General features: G+C 42.9%; 1 protein-coding gene and 1 pseudogene across 1 annotated transcript; both read right to left on the reverse strand.

Moving 5' to 3' along the window:
- Positions 1-642: 642 nt before the first annotated feature.
- LOC136451791 (transcription factor bHLH162-like) lies at positions 643-4,596 on the reverse strand. Its single transcript, XM_066452475.1, has 3 exons — positions 4,420-4,596; positions 3,390-3,806; positions 643-960 (listed from the first exon to the last, which is right to left on the reverse strand). Exons 1-3 carry the CDS (start codon positions 4,594-4,596, stop codon positions 895-897), a joined length of 660 nt encoding a protein of 219 aa, XP_066308572.1. The 3' UTR covers positions 643-894.
- Positions 4,597-8,158: 3,562 nt separating this feature from the next.
- LOC136454419 (cyclin-B2-2-like) overlaps positions 8,159-16,090 on the reverse strand; it is a 28,017-nt pseudogene continuing 20,085 nt past the window's right edge.

Below are 16,090 nucleotides of genomic sequence, written 5' to 3' on the forward strand. Positions count from 1 at the left end.
GGGTCATCACCGCATCAATGTTAGATCCGTGCTGTTTGGATTCTCTCTTCCTCCTACGTGTTTTGTAAATTACAAAGTTTGTTTATTTTCATGTAAGCAGTACGTACGAAGTACCTTTTTCTCATATACGTGGACACCTATTTGCTTGATGAAATGGCTCACTAATGGAATTACTGGACGACTATCATATTTATTTTGGAGGAAGTAGACCCCAATGAATATAGTAATAATTTTGTAGGCTAACCCTAAGTTCGGCTAGGCCGTCCACTGTGTTTTCCATATGATCGCGATCGATGTGGTCTATCATTTTGAGTATGGGACTGATATTCCCTTCTATACCTTACTATAACACTGCTCCTCCAGATCCCTCTCCTATTCAATATGTATCCATCAAAGGTTCAAATAAACGTATGCATATTTCCTTCATAATTTCAGTATTCTCACTCCTTACATCCTCCCATATGACATTATTAGATTCCCACAGCAACGCGCGGAGTATCAACTAGTATGAGATAGTGAACGTGACCGCAACCACCCTGCTATCTTACATCCAAATTAAAAGAAAGAGAGGCTTCGTTGTGCAGAGAGGAATGGAAATGGCTTCCCTCAGGATGGACGCACTCTACTACATAGACAATTTTCATAGAACGGGGGGTAATCTGCATGTTCTCCTTTCCATTTGAAAGGCTAAGTTGACTTTGTCTTATTCCATCGATCGAATATTCATATACTACAACTGTAGCAACCATGCTTACAAAGTTTTGTTAATCTGTAAAAAAAATTACTCGCATATATGACTTATTGGTAACAAATGGACCTGGGAGACTTTTCGTGCAGTAAAGCATGTGTGCCTTGGTCATATAACTTAGCAATATGTATATCATCAGTCTAGTATCATCCCAATGCTCTTAATCTTTCAGAAACTCTTGAGACCTCTATACCAATTCTTGGGCTAAAGACCTCACAAGGGAGGAAATATAATTGAGTATTTGAACGAGGCGTTGATTTACCAAGAATAATAGAAAAAACATCCATACAAAAAATAGGACTGTATCTATATAAAAAACATCCATATATCTTCAAGACGTCACACTAGCGCACAGATTAGGGACGGTCAAAATTGATTTTTACAAGTGGTTTCCTAAACCTCTAAACCATGGATAAAATAAATTAAAGAGATATTTTCAGTGATGGCTTTATTAAGCTAACTTAGTCAACGGTCCCTAAAAATGATTTCTAGATTTTATAAAATCATAAAAAATATAGGAAATACATTTTGTGAGCCCAAGCGGCTACCAGGTAATCACACTTGATATCTTTCCTCTCACGTGCTCCCCCTTTTACCACCACATCATACATATTTGCAACGGAGTATAGGTTGCTATCCTTTTGTATTAACTTTTACGGATATTGTATTGAATATTTTGTTTCTTACAAATATTTAATGAAAATATTTTTAATCAAAAAAATTTATATCTCAACAAGCACTACAACTTTAGTATAGGCGTGTCTCCATCTAATGTCATTTAAAAAATAAAAAAATGAATTTTAATATGAGAATTTATAATATATGTTTTGGTCTCTAAGGATCGCGAATAAAAAAAAGTCATCAACTATGAGATTTTAGATCTCATCAAGCACTACAATTTTAATATAAAGTTTGTCTTCATCACATTTCATTTGAAAAAATGAATTTATTTGTTCAGCAGCTCTATTTTCATGGAAGGTTGACTTTACGGTTATCTAATTAATTAAGTCAACCACCCTTAGAGATCATCCATTTTCAGAGTGGTTGACATAAGAAACTGTCAACAAAAATCGATTTCTTATGCGTTTATAATCTGCAGTGCTGCATGATATTTACATAGGTGGTTGACTAAGTCCACTATCTTGAAAAAAAGAGGCTGATTGTAAAGATCATGAGTCTAGTAGTATCAGCCACTCTTATCATAAATGGGTGCTTATGTAAATTAGTCAGATGGAGGGTCTAATGCTACTATAGGTAAATACAAATTTGGTTACATTAGAGAACGGCATAATTGTTGGGTGTGCTACCCCATCATGTAGTGAATACTTCATCCATCCTAAAATAAGTCTCCATCTCGTATTTTGAGTGCGTCAACCATTCTCAACTTAGGTTGAGAGAAAATAGTATCAACAAATAAGTTTATTCATAAAAATATACTAAGTGCAGCTCTTTATCATCAACTAAAATAAACCATGTTTCTAGAAAGAGCTAGCAAGTTTGGGTAGAAACAGGATATGGCTAGAACGAGTCGATCCAAAATATTCACGCCGACAATATAGGAGACTTTGCAGGTCTCTAAAATAAGGGGGTGTTTGGTTCCTATAGGAAAATTTTAGTCCCTGTCCCATCGGATGTTTGGACACATGCATGAAGTATTAAATATAGACGAAAAAATAACTAATTGCACAGATTATGGCTAATTTGCGAGACGAATTTTTTAAGCCTAACTAGTCCGTGATTTGACAATGTGGTGCTACAGTAAATATGTGCTAATGGCAGATTAATTAGGCTTAATAAATTCGTCTCGTAAATTAGTCTCCATCTATGTAATTAGTTTTATAATTAACTCATATTTAGTTCTTCTAAATAGCATCCGAACGTCCGATGTGACATGAACTAAAATTTAGTCCATGAAACCCAACACTCCCTAATAAGGGAGAAAGTAGCCTCGTAATGAAGACAGGAACGTAAGGTACACAAACAACTGTCGGCTCTATTTTTCTTTTCATTTCCCCACGTGTCAACTTAACCATGCAGGCTTGATGATGCATGCGGATCTGCTTTATACCTTTTTTTTGTGTGTGTCATGTTACGTACCTACTCTTCCCATCCCATAGACATGAAAACCAATACAATATATAAAATTACAAAAATACCTCTCACGTTCAGTGCAGCGTCCGGTAGTCCATTCCTGCTAGCCAACCTGCACAGCTGCACCTGGCCCCTGCCGGCCTGCCACACAGCACTGGGGGCTTCTGGAGCCTCCGTGTTTCCTTTTCCTTTTTTATGACTTTTTTTTATTTTCTTGCCCCACTCGCTGGCAGCAGGGAACGTGCTACTGCTGTTACGTACAGTACGTATGTACGGATGGATACCTATAAGTGAACTTTAATTTGAGAAAAAATTTAGATCACAGATGAAGTTTTATTTTTGTGACCGAGGGAGTATATATATGAATATTTGAATGCTACCCCTAGCTAGCTTAGCTAGTTTTAGAGAGAGAGAAAATGCTACACCAATTAATTAGTAAACTCACCATGTTATTATTTACGTTGTTTTAAAATCACTGGACTATCTGAAATCAAACTGAAGCTTTGAAACACAAAGATCAGAGAATCGTGATGTACTCCCACGTACGTACCCTGCAGTGGATGGTGTAGAAGATTTTGGTGCCGGTGACGGAGAAGTTGGCGTTGGTGGTCTCGGCGCCTTCTTCCTGCAGCACGGTGACTACCTCGTGCAGCTTGAAGGGTCGCTCCACGCTGCTGATCAGCACCACGTCCAGGCTCGACCCGTCGCTGTGCTGCCGAACCTCCACCACCGCCGGCGCCGCCACAGGCATGTGGTCACCGGCTTCTTCTGATGACCCCGCCCCACCGCTCGCTGTGGTCCTCGTCGCCGCCGATGTCGAGGCACCACCTCCTCCGCCTCGTCTCATGCCAGCAGCAGCCAAGAGCCGTGCAGAGGTTCTCTTCTGCCGCAGCTCCTCCACCCTCTCCTTGAGTTTCTTTATGTACGTGGCTGCTTCGTCTAGGCTACCCAGTTGAGTCATAGCATCCTGCACTTGTGCATACATTGTATACTAATATTGTTAGGGCCATCTATACCAGCTGCTGGGTTTCTGAATCTTCACAAATTTCACAGAATTTTTACCGACCAATATTCAAAACTCGCACGGGATAAAAATAATGCTTCGCAACACACACACGTCACTTTAAAGAATTAAATTAATATTGTGTTTTTTTCCTAAAAAGGGAAACTACATACCGCTGGTAAAGCAACATTCTCTCCACGAAAATTACTAAATCTGTGTTCTCGCATAAGCCAATATAGCTTTCATCAATAATATTTCATGTGACGACCTTGCAGGTCCGAATTAAAGGGCTCAACAAGCTAAACAAAAAGAAATTCCAGTAATTACTAGCGATTTATTAGCTTCGAACAGTTACGTGGAATAGGATAATCTTCTTCAGACTGATGAAGCCACATTAAAGACATGTTTAGATCAATCAGGGCTCAAAATTAGTCAAAATTAGCTGAGGTTGACTAACAATTGGTTGATACAAATCTAGTCCATCTATTAACACTTTTTGGATAGGCTAGATCTGTTTTTTAGCTGGTTAACAATTAACCTATGATATCAAACAAACCCTAATTCAAATACACATCACCTTGGAGGAGTAGTGATTTTTTGGGATGAGGGAGGCGAGCTTGACGCAGAGGCTCTTCATCTGCTGCCTCCTCCTCTCGACCTCCTTCCTCTCCACTGCCGTCGTCGTTGTGCTGCCGCTGCCACTGCCGCTGTTGTTACTCATGCTGCTTCTGCTCTTCTTTGCACTTATCTCCATCCATCGATCTCTCTGCCCCCGTCCTCTCAATCTCTATCTAATGTCTCTAGATCTGTGTGTGTGCCACAGCACCGGCACTCCGGCAGGGATAAGAACTGGTATAAAAAGAGGCAAAAGTGACGGTTACTAGTCTAAAAAAAGCTAGAAACAGTGGCAGGAAACTCCGGCAGGGATAAGAACTGGTATAAAAAGAGGCAAAAGTGACGGTTACTGGTCTAAAAAAAGCTAGAAACAGTGGCAGGAAGAGCTTACGTGCACGCAGAGGTAGGTGCGGTAGGCATATGCATATGCATGAGCAAGACTTGAGTTGAGAGCATCCATACATGTGTGCGTATGTACAGTGTGCATATATGCATGGAACAGATGAACATAGATAGACAACCAGAAGATTGGCGCCGTTCGGCTGGTGCAAAAACCTACCAGAATTTACTGTTCACAGCTGAAAATCACGGTTCACGCTCTCATAAATTCTTCCAGATTCCTTCAAATTTCTCTAAACGAACAGGACCTTGGCCCCGTTCGCATGTCCTTAAACTCGGCTAGATCCACTTCTTTTTTCTTCCGGAATAGTGTTTTACTCCCACAAATTTCTTCAAACTATCCAAATTCCTTCACAACCATACCATCCGAGCCCCAGCAAGGAATGGCCGACAGATAGCTAGCTCAACTAATGGCCGCACGTACGGACAGTGAGCGGCACCACTATTCCGCGAACGTTCACTCCTGCCTAGACCAGCGATCAAAAATCCGACAACACTGTTGCTTTCCATTTTAGGAAAAAAATCATTTCCGTAGCAGTCTGGCGCATGCACGTTTGGCGAGCCTGGTAGGCGCGTTTTCCATTTCCCATTCCCCTCCTCGCAAGGTGGAAATAAAAAAAAATATTTCAAATTGCTATAACTTTTAAATGGTGTATCCATTTTTTATTTCGTCTACACCAGTGTGTTCTACGTGACGAGACGAACAAAACTAGATCCCACTTATATGTGTTTTGAAGAATTTTATTTTAGTAGCAAATTATGTGTACTAACTTATAACATATAACTTGTAGCATATAACTTATAACTTGTAACTTATGCCAAAACTTGAAAAACTCAAGAGTTATGAAACACAACTTATGTATATAAGTTATTAAACAAAAAGAAATAAATTACCTTATAACTTATTCCAAAACTTAGAAATAGAAAAGTTATTAAACACAAATGAACAAATTAACTTATAACTTATATCAAAACTTAAAACCGCAAAAAGTTATGAAACACAACTTATCTACAATAAAATTATCAAACACAACTTGTGTATATAAGTTATTCTATACCACTTGTGTATAAGTCATGCTATATAACTTAAGTGTACAAATTAATATCATAAAATGTTAGCATTATGTTGGTAGCATGCGTAAAAGGAATGGATAGACTACTATTAGAACTAAAAAGAGAAAAAAGATAAAACATAAAAAAAATTATGTTCTATAACTTTTGTGTTTCTAAGTTTTGGCATAAATTGTAAGTTATAAGTTATATGCTCTAAGTTATATGTCATATGTTATATGCTATAAGTTATATGTTATAAGTTAAGGCATATAAGTTGCTACTAAAATAAAATTATTCAAAACATATGCAAGTGTAGTCTAGTTTTGTTGTAGAACATACCGGTACAGACGAAATTAAAAATTAATACACCGATCAGAAGTTATAGCATTTTAAAATAAATGCTTTTATATTTTTTTAGTCAGTATCGGTAGTGACGTCACAGCCGTGTAAAAGGGGTCCACCTGCTCCGTCGTTCGTTGGTTCCCAATTGGATGAACGACCGTGATAATGGAATTGGGGACAGCAAGGCCGGACCAGCTAGATGCCCTACATAAGAGAGCTACTGCTAGCTACCACAGAAGAATTTATATTTAATTTATTTATTTATATAAAGCAATCGCATGCATGTGTGTACCGGGTGCAAACTTGCAAAGCTGGGACGTGGAAGGGCTTGGCATTATCTACGTAATATATGCCATACCGTAGCAATTTATTACTGATGGGAAAAGTTCTCAGCCGTTCGTGTGATTGGCAAAGCAGCGATGCTTGCAAGGAGCTAGACTAATAATATAGTCGGTTATATGCTGTAAGAAATTTTACAGCCTACCTTTCAGTCCACTCATATAATAATTAATTCTTCATTATTACTATATGGTCTATTTGTCTCTCTTATAAAGTTTTTTTTGGTTCTTATGTCTAAACTAACTATAAACTTACAACTCGCTTCTGCTCTCTCCTCTACCTCAACATGCAACCTGATTATAGCTTGCTAAAACTAGCCTTGCATTGTATCTTTGCAGGAGCTGATTCGCTAAGGCACACCGAGGATTCTATTAGGGTCAAATGCTAGTTTGGGATTCTGAGAATCAGAAGTGAATGAATTTGTTTATAGCAGCTTCCTGTAGGGAAAAACTTACAATCAAAAGATGGAACAAACATGACTTATGCATATGTGGGCGCTCCAATGCAACATCATTGTTTCCACATCTCCTTTTACATATCTAGTTATACCAATAATGTAGTACATCTTGAACACTTTGTGTCTAAAGATGTGTGGACCAAACACATCACAGCATGCTGTTTACTCACAAAGAATGCAACTCTACTTTTATCTTTAGTCAAATCATTTTTTACTCTAAATAAGTATACTAGACATGTTCGGTTGTAGAAAGAAGTAGTAGCTGCTGCAACGGTGGCCTTTCCTTCTCTCTCAAATCACTGTACGTAGTGATAGCAACAGCAATCTGCAGCAGCTGCTTATTTCTGCAGCTGCGAGCACCCCAATATTTTATAATTAATTTAGTGATACTTATTTCATACCATGAGTATATGTATTTATAAAACTGATCAAACTTGAGATAAGTTAACTTAGAACTATACTAGAGAGTTGAATTCCTTTTCGGACGTTGTAGTATTCTTTTGTATCAGGAAGATGGGACGAGGCACCATTCCTTCTCAATTCTTATCCACTCATGTTCTCAATCCTATCATTTCCAACTTTTGGTATCCTTCGTTCTCTACTACAAGAATTTGTCACTATCCCACTACGTGAAATATGATTTTCAGGGGCGGCTAATGTGCATTTGTAGGAGCGGTTCGGCCAGCCGCCCCTACCATACCGTCTCTACAAATCATGTATTTGTAGGGATGGTTCCCAGACCGCCCATACAAATCGATTTATAGAGGCGGCTGGTGTTATCAGCCGCCCCTACAAATCGATTTGTAGGGACAGCTGGTAACACCAGCCGTCCCTACAAAATCAATTTGTAGGGGCGGCTACAGTACCAGACGCCCTTATAATACCTATTTGTAGGGGCGGCTACAGTACCCACCGTCCCTACAATATATTTTCTGCAAAAAAATTTTAAATTACCAACACGTGCTCCCCCAAATCATCCTGTGACGAGTAAAATACATGATCAAGTATCCTAGCAAACTTAACTGTAATATTGTGGCCCAAACAAGATTGTTTAGCCAAAAGTTTCTACACATCTTCTATAGTACAAGAATCACAATAATAACAAACAGACTTATATTATAACAACAAAACATATATCTATATCACAAAAAGACCAAGCAAGCATGGTGCATTGAGCTATGTAGATGGTAGCAGTTGTTAGCATAGACGGGCAGAACTGGAGCATCTCGTATTCGACAAGACTCAGCTCGATCATGAAGAAAGACAGAAGTTCGAGCTATCCAGTAGTATAAAGATTTTGTCAGGGTTTATGTACTTGTACAACAAACGTATAGCTTACACGATTTGTTGATCACAAAAACAGGAGTATGTATTAGCATCTTACCTTCTTCTCAGATTGTGCTGCCTTTAGAAACCTTCTCATGAAACACTATGGAGTCGGCACCGACATATTGAAATTAATTGTGTTCACTATCCTCCTCTACTGCAGAGATTTCAATGTCGGTTATCTGTTTTTTTTTGCACTAAAAATCAACATGTAGCATATTTTTTACCATTTCAAGAATATCAGCCCTTGTGTAGGCGCGATCACAGATTAAGATCAGATCCTCGACCACCGGTACGCTCACTTCTTCATACTTGCACGCGAGCAACATAGCAGTTACACCAACTAACTGAATCTTCTTCCGCACCACAGTTCACGTGCCAAGAATCTAGGAAAAGGGTCTCCTCCAACAGCTCTAATTTGTAGTGTACCTGCATTGAAAAAAGAAATAAAACATGGAATTTTAAGGTCTTACAGAGTATATGAATAATACTAAATCGAAAGCTTTAGACGTTTGCTTAAAATCCCCACCTCTATCAGCCAGTCAATTAGAATGCCACACGTCTTCTCATTTATATCGGTTTGGCTTGACATGTAATTTGTAGGGACACAGCTTGCACCCTTTGTACAAGTGTTGCAATCAGATTACAAATGCCAACAACAGGGTAATTGCAAATATCTTCAGGTTCAAGATCAGAGTTCTACCTCAGTTTTCCTGTAAAATCTGTAAATTTCATCTACATAGTCAACCACAGCCAGGGAGTTTCCTGCATCACAACTATCAATATCGGGTGCTGCCTCTTCAATATCTTCCATCTCGATCTCTTTTAGTTCAGAGCTCATCTGAAATGACTTGTATTAATGACAATTACCAAATAGACCAATCTATTATGCTTACCAAGGGCTAAGTAATGTCAATTTTCCATTTCATCCATCTCCGATAGCATAGGCAAGGGGATGCAACTTACCAGGAACAGAGTGTCTGCTTCTCCTTGACGGTGTCGCTATAGTGTCTGGCGGCGGCAGCCCGACAATGTCTCAGTGCATTCGTTGCCCCGCAGCCCCTCCCTTGGTTCAGTATCAGCACAAATTGCATCATTCATTTATGATATGCTTGAATGGTGGCAAAAAAAACTAACCCCAGATCTCCAAAAAAATCAAAGTTGGTATGCATAATACATTTATACACTTAAAACTTGCATTAGATCAGATCCAATTATAGATAGCCAAATAGCTTAGTCGGATGGTATACCTGGGTGCTCCTGCAAACGTACGGCGTTGGGTGCTCCTGCTCGACTCGGTCGAATGCGCTGGGCGTTGGACGACAGTGCCACCTAGATGAGCGACCAGTCATGGGTGTCCACGGCAAGCGCTGCTCATATGAGCTCCCACGGCACTAGAGCGCTCGGCGCTCGTAGTATTGCCTCCCCGCGACCCGCATCGAGCTCATCCTCGCCGCCGCACCCACTTGCCAGATCCAAGCTTGTCCTCACTGGATCAAGCTTCTCCTCGCCGGATCTGGTGGTGGATACTCGGATCTGGGCTGGTCCTCGCCGGATTGAGCTCATCCTCACCGGATCTGGTGGTGGCCGCCACCATGTGCTTCATGCGGCCTCCAGCAGCGCGCCGGAGGATAGAAGGTGAAGGGGACCGCGCCACCAAGTCCCGCCACCGCTGGAGCTCGACGGGAGGTCGCGCCACCGAGCTCCGCCACCGTGCTTCCGCTGGGGGGAGGGGATAGGGTCCCGCGCGCCATCGGCGCAGGAGGAGGGGGACGAGCCCCTACGCAACTACCGGCGCTAGAGGAGGGCACCGAGCCCCGTGTGACCAATAGGAGGCCACGCCCCAGAACCCCCGCCACCCTAGGGTGCGCCACCGAGTGCCGCCACGCGGAGAAGAGGGGGGTGCGACGGCGTGCGCCTCCGCTGGAGAGGGAGGTCCCGTCACCACGTGGGGGAGAGATGGAGGGGCTCGGAGGAGAGGGAGGGTGCGGTGGAGAGAGAGAGAGAGAGAGAGGGAGGGGAATGGAACACTGGAAGAGTCGAGACGAAGAGAGAGAAGGCGGTAGATATTTTGGAAGGGTGACTTAGTGACCGTATGTGGGGCATTTGTAGGGGCGGCTCAATCACTAGCCGCCCCTACAAATAGAAACACCGGGGGCCGCTGGTGAATGAGCCGTCCCTATAAATCCTAGCCATTTGTAGGGGTGGCTCGTATCACCAGCCGCCCCTGCTATTCCACTTTTAGGGGCGGCTGGTCTCATGGATCTCGAGCACGTCACTGTAGGGGCGGCTCCATCATCAGCGGCCCCTAAAATTTTTTTGTCCCGGTGGTACAAACCATTTTTCACGTAGTGTTCGTACCTCACCCTCCATATTAGATGTCCTATATGTGGAGATGCATTAGTCAGACATTTGCATAATATAATCTAGCTTGCATTGCTAATAGTTAGCAACTATGAATTAGGAGTGAATCTAAATATGCTAATACTAAAAGATGTGCACTAGCTAACTAGTAATAAAGTAGAGGTTGTTGTCAAGTGCTAAGTAGTAAGAATTACTAGCAGATTCAAAAAGAGCCTAGGCTCCACCAATAACACATTACTCCCTCCCAAAACAGAAGACGATCTCGCTTCCTGAGAAATCAATTTTTTTACTTTAACCAATTATATATAAAATAATATTAATAATTATAATACATAATTGGTGTCATTAGATAGATCATTGAATATAATTTCATAATAAACTTATTTGGAGATAAAAATGTTGCACGTATTTTCTATAAACCTAGTCAAAGTTAAGAAAACTAGACATGCACGCATCCCATAACGTCTTTCTTTTTGGGATGAAGGCAGTATACAACTAGGAGCGGATGCTCAAGAGGATCGGAGAGGGCATGCAGGCAGGCAGGCAGCCAGATGTGCACGTATGGTGGTGACGTTATTGGGAGCCAAATATATGTAATAGGCAAAATGCACTCAAACTCCTGACTATTTCAAGATACGTGCAAATAATCAAACAAATAAATCGGTAGCACTAGTGCCAGGACGTTCGGATGGACCCCCCCCCCCCCGCATCCAGACGCCCGCGCCTATTGTACGCACAGGCGGGGCTTGCCCGCGCCATTCCCCCACGCTTCCCGCACCCCTCCACGGCTGCTACGCCGCTCCCCTCTATGCACGGGGCCCAGCAGCTGCAGTAGGCAGCTGTGGCAAGTGGCCCCACATAGCAGCATGCACAATACTCCGATCTACTTTTGAAACACTCAAATAAAATTATTGCAACATACGTACCAAACAGCTGAAACATTAAAAACATGAGCCTGAAACATATGCAAAAACACTTGAAAAACAATTGCAGACATATGACACATCCAAATAAAACACTTGCAACATATGTGTGAAACGTATGCAACATCCTGATAAACACACTTGCAACACACGTCTGAAAAAACAGATGAAACATTGGGAATAGACACTTGCAACATATGTGTACAATCATTGCAACATCCTAGTCGCGCCCCGGAACCCCCGCCACCCTAGGGTGCGCCGCCGAGTGCTGCCATGCAGAGAAGAGCGGGTGCGACGCCGTGCGCCTCCGCTGTAGAGGGAGGTCCCATCACCACATGGGGGAGAGGGAGGGGCGGCGTTGGGGAGAGATGGAGGGGCTCGGAGGAGAGGGAGGGTGCGGCGCGGGGGGGGGAGTGCGAGGGAGAGAGAGAGGGAGGGGAATGGAACACTGGAAGAGTCGAGACGGAGAGAGAGAGGAGGGCGGTAGATATTTTGGATGGGTGACCTAGTGACCGTATGTGGGGCATTTGTAGGGGTGGTTCAATCACCAGCTGCCCCTACAAATACAAACACCGAGGGCAGCTGGTGAGTGAGCCGCCCCTACAAATCCTATCCATTTGTAGGGGCGACTCATATCACCAGCCGCCCCTGCTATTCCATTTGTAGGGGCGGCTGGTCTCATGGATCCCGGCTATGTCACTGTAAGGGCGGCTCCATCACCAGCCGCCCCTAAAAAATTTGTCCCGTTGATACAAACCGTTTTTCACATAGTGTCCATACCTCACCTAATGGAAACGAGTATCCCGATCTTCCGTCAGGTAGTGATAACTATCATTGTGGCAGAGAATGACACACCGATCTGGCTTTAGATCGAAAGATCGAACCCTGCAATCTTAGCACCACAACTCCTCTGGTTATCATCCAAGACACGAATCCGGTTGACCTCACCAAGAAGTCTAATCCCTACCTACGCAATGAGGAACACAAGCAAGAACAAGAAGGAAAGCAACCAAATTGCAGATGAATGATTAATCTCACGAAGTTGGGGTCTCACAAACTGATGAACGGTGAAACTATTCTTGACAGATTAATCTAAGCAAAACCCCCAAAACCTAATGTCGTCTGTGACGTATGATTATAAAGGTCTTTGGATCATCGCCTACCCTAGACATGCCCCCTTAATGGGCCCAAACACGATACACGGTCCATCGGACCAAAAGACGGTGTCGCAGCATCCTGGCAGATTCTGGACGCTGACTTGTTTCGACGATTCCAATTGATTCTGGAGGCCTTTTGACGTGAGACCACTTGGATCAGCTTCCTTATCAAATTAGCTTTCCAACCATATGTGGATCGTCAAAAATAGAGTCCAGATGCGTCCTAGGTGACCAGTTTAAGGCAGACTGGTCCTGAAGGCCGAGGCAGACTCGAAATCATGTTGGACCGGGCCTCCGGTTTCTATTGAACGTCCTTGCTGGTGATCAACACCTCCACCTCTTCTTCTAAGTCCCTCATGACCCTCTTCAATGTTCCTAAGCAAGATAACATCATTAGGTAGTAGTCTATTCTCAAAAGTATGAAAAAGATCGCTTAAGAACGAGCTCACCTCTAAATTGAGTTGACGCATTCGAGGTCGGGTCATTGGACCTTGCATGACGGTTGGAGGATCAGCGGGTACATCCAAAGGAGTGATGTCCTCATCATCACCCTCCATATTAGATGTCCTATATGTGGAGATGCATTAGTCGACATTTGCATAATATAATCTAGCTTGCATTGCTAATAGTTAGCAACTATGAATTAGGAGTGAATCTAAATATGCTAATACTAAAAGATGTGCACTAGCTAACTAGTAATAAAGTAGAGGTTGTTGTCAAGTGCTAAGTAGTAAGAATTACTAGTAGATTCAAAAAGAGCCTAGGCTCCACCAATAACACATTACTCCCTCCCAAAATAGAAGACGTTCTCGCTTCCTAAGAAATCAATTTTTTACTTTAACCAATTATATATAAAATAATATTAATAATTATAATACATAATTAGTGTCATTAGATAGATCATTGAATATAATTTCATAATAAACTTATTTGGAGATATAAATGTTGCACGCATTTTCTATAAACGTAGTCAAAGTTAAGAAAACTAGACATGCACGCATCCCATAACGTCTTTCTTTTTGGGATGAAGGCAATACACAACTAGGAGCGGATGCTCAAGAGGATCGGAGAGGGCATGCAGGCAGGCAGGCAGCCAGATGTGCACGTACGGTGGTGATGTTATTGGGAGCCAAATATATGTAATAGGCACAATGCACTCAAACTACTAACTATTTCAAGATACGTGGAAATAATCAAACAAATAAATCGGTAGCACTAGTGCCAGGACGTCAGGATGGAACCCCCCCTCGTGTCCGAACACCCATGCCCACGCCTGCTGCACGCACAAGTGGGCTTGCCCGCACCATTCCCCACACTTCCCCCACCTTTCAATCTCGGATTTATGGTACTTGTCCAAAATCATTTTCACATGGTAAAATTGCTTGGGCAAGCAACATGAATCCAAAAGAGCTTAATTTTCATATCTTTGTAGAGTTGTCATCAATTACCAAAAAGGGGGAGATTGAAAGGTCCTTGTGTGGTTTTGGTAATTGAGTGACAACCTAGGTGGACAAATTGTGTTTATGTGAGATACACAGGTGATTAGTCCACAGGTACATATGTATGAGCAACATATGCCATGAAGGTGAAAATGGCTTGGAGATGTTGCAAAGCTCACACATGTGATGATGAAGGAGCTCATTGCACATGAGACATGACATTGAGTCATGTGATCAAGGTGGAGAAGATCAAGACAAGACTTGGCTTGATGGACCGGTTGCAAGCGTGAAGGGCAAGTCAGAGGCTTTGGAGCGATGGACCACGTGGTGGTGAAGCTTGAGCAAGACTTGGCACCGATGGACGAAGGCAACGGTGAAAAGCAAGTGAAGTCAAGATAGATGAACCAATATGATCACGTGATGATATGAAGTGAATCATATCATTGTTGATCATGTTGGTGCAAGTGTTGCATCAACATTGGAGGAGATGGAATAGAATGCGCAAGACAAAGGTATAACCTAGGGCATTTCATTTGACCGGTCATTGGTGTGTAGAGAAGTTTATGACCAGGTTTAAGATAGTTGGTCGTACTATCAAGAGGGGCAAACTTGTTTGCATATCGGTTATCTAAGTGCCACTCGAGTGATCTAACTTTGCATCGTTGCTAGGATTGAGTGGCATGGCAAGTTGAGTGGCTAATCCTTTAGAAAAGGTTTGTGAAAATGCTAACACACATACACATGGTGGTGTACATTTGGTGGTGTTGGCATATTTACAAAGGAGATGAAGTTGGATTTGATGTGGATCAACTCGGTGAAGGAATGGAGGCAAGGGTTCAAACTCCACTGGCGGAGTGTCCGCCCGTAGAGTGCAGATAGTCCGATGGTGCCACCGGTGCCCTATTCTGAAAAGATAGGGTCTCATAGAGTGGACCGGACGCTGGTCACGTGGTGTCCAGACGCTGGGGTCCTACGTCCGGTCAGTGGCGGCAGAGAGCGTGCTGGCATTGGTCTTTGACCGGACGCTGGCAGGGTGTGTCTGGTCAGGCTAACATATGGTGACATAGGCGACATAGAAAAGTTGAAGAAGGACCAGACGCTGACACCGATCGTGACCGATCGGGCGTGTCCGGTCGCGACTTGTACCTTACTAGAAACAACCGAACACTGGAGTTGCTACATCCGGTCAGTTTGAGTAGCTACGTCTGGTCATCACTTGACCATTGAGATCAAGTGGTTGAGGTTGAATGGAGACGACACATGGCAAGCATCCGTTGACCGGACGCTGAGGTCCTGCGTCTAGTCGATATGACTGGAGCGTCCGGTTGTCTCGAGTTTTGCCTAGTGAAGGGGTAACGGCTAGTTTAGCCCATGGGCCTATAAATAGAAGGGTGTCTCAGCCATGGCTAGGGCTGAACACCTTGGGGGACTTTGTGTCCATGCTTGTGAGTGCTTGGGAGCCCACCATCTCATATTTGCTCGATAGTGATCATCCGATTGTGTGAGAGAGCGATTCTAGTGTGATTGCATCGTGAGGTTGCATCGAGTGGCACTAGGTGATTGAGTTGCAAGCTGGTGATGCTTGTTACTCTTGGAGGTTGCCACCTCCTTGACGGCTTGGTAGTGGTCTCCGTTGATGCCCGCAAGAAGCTTGTGCAGTGCTCTAGAGAAGAGCTTTGTGAGGGACATTGTGCTCACCCCGCTGGAGCCGTGAAGAGCAACTCTAGTTGAGAGTGTCATTGAGCTACCCTCACTTTTGGGGTAGGTTCTTGCGGTGCCTGACATGCGGGCTTGGCGGGTGATGCCAATTAGCCACCGAACCACCAAGTGAGTG

This window comes from Miscanthus floridulus, chromosome 5 (assembly GCF_019320115.1).
Source record: "Miscanthus floridulus cultivar M001 chromosome 5, ASM1932011v1, whole genome shotgun sequence".
Classification (NCBI taxonomy): Eukaryota; Viridiplantae; Streptophyta; class Magnoliopsida; order Poales; family Poaceae; genus Miscanthus; species Miscanthus floridulus.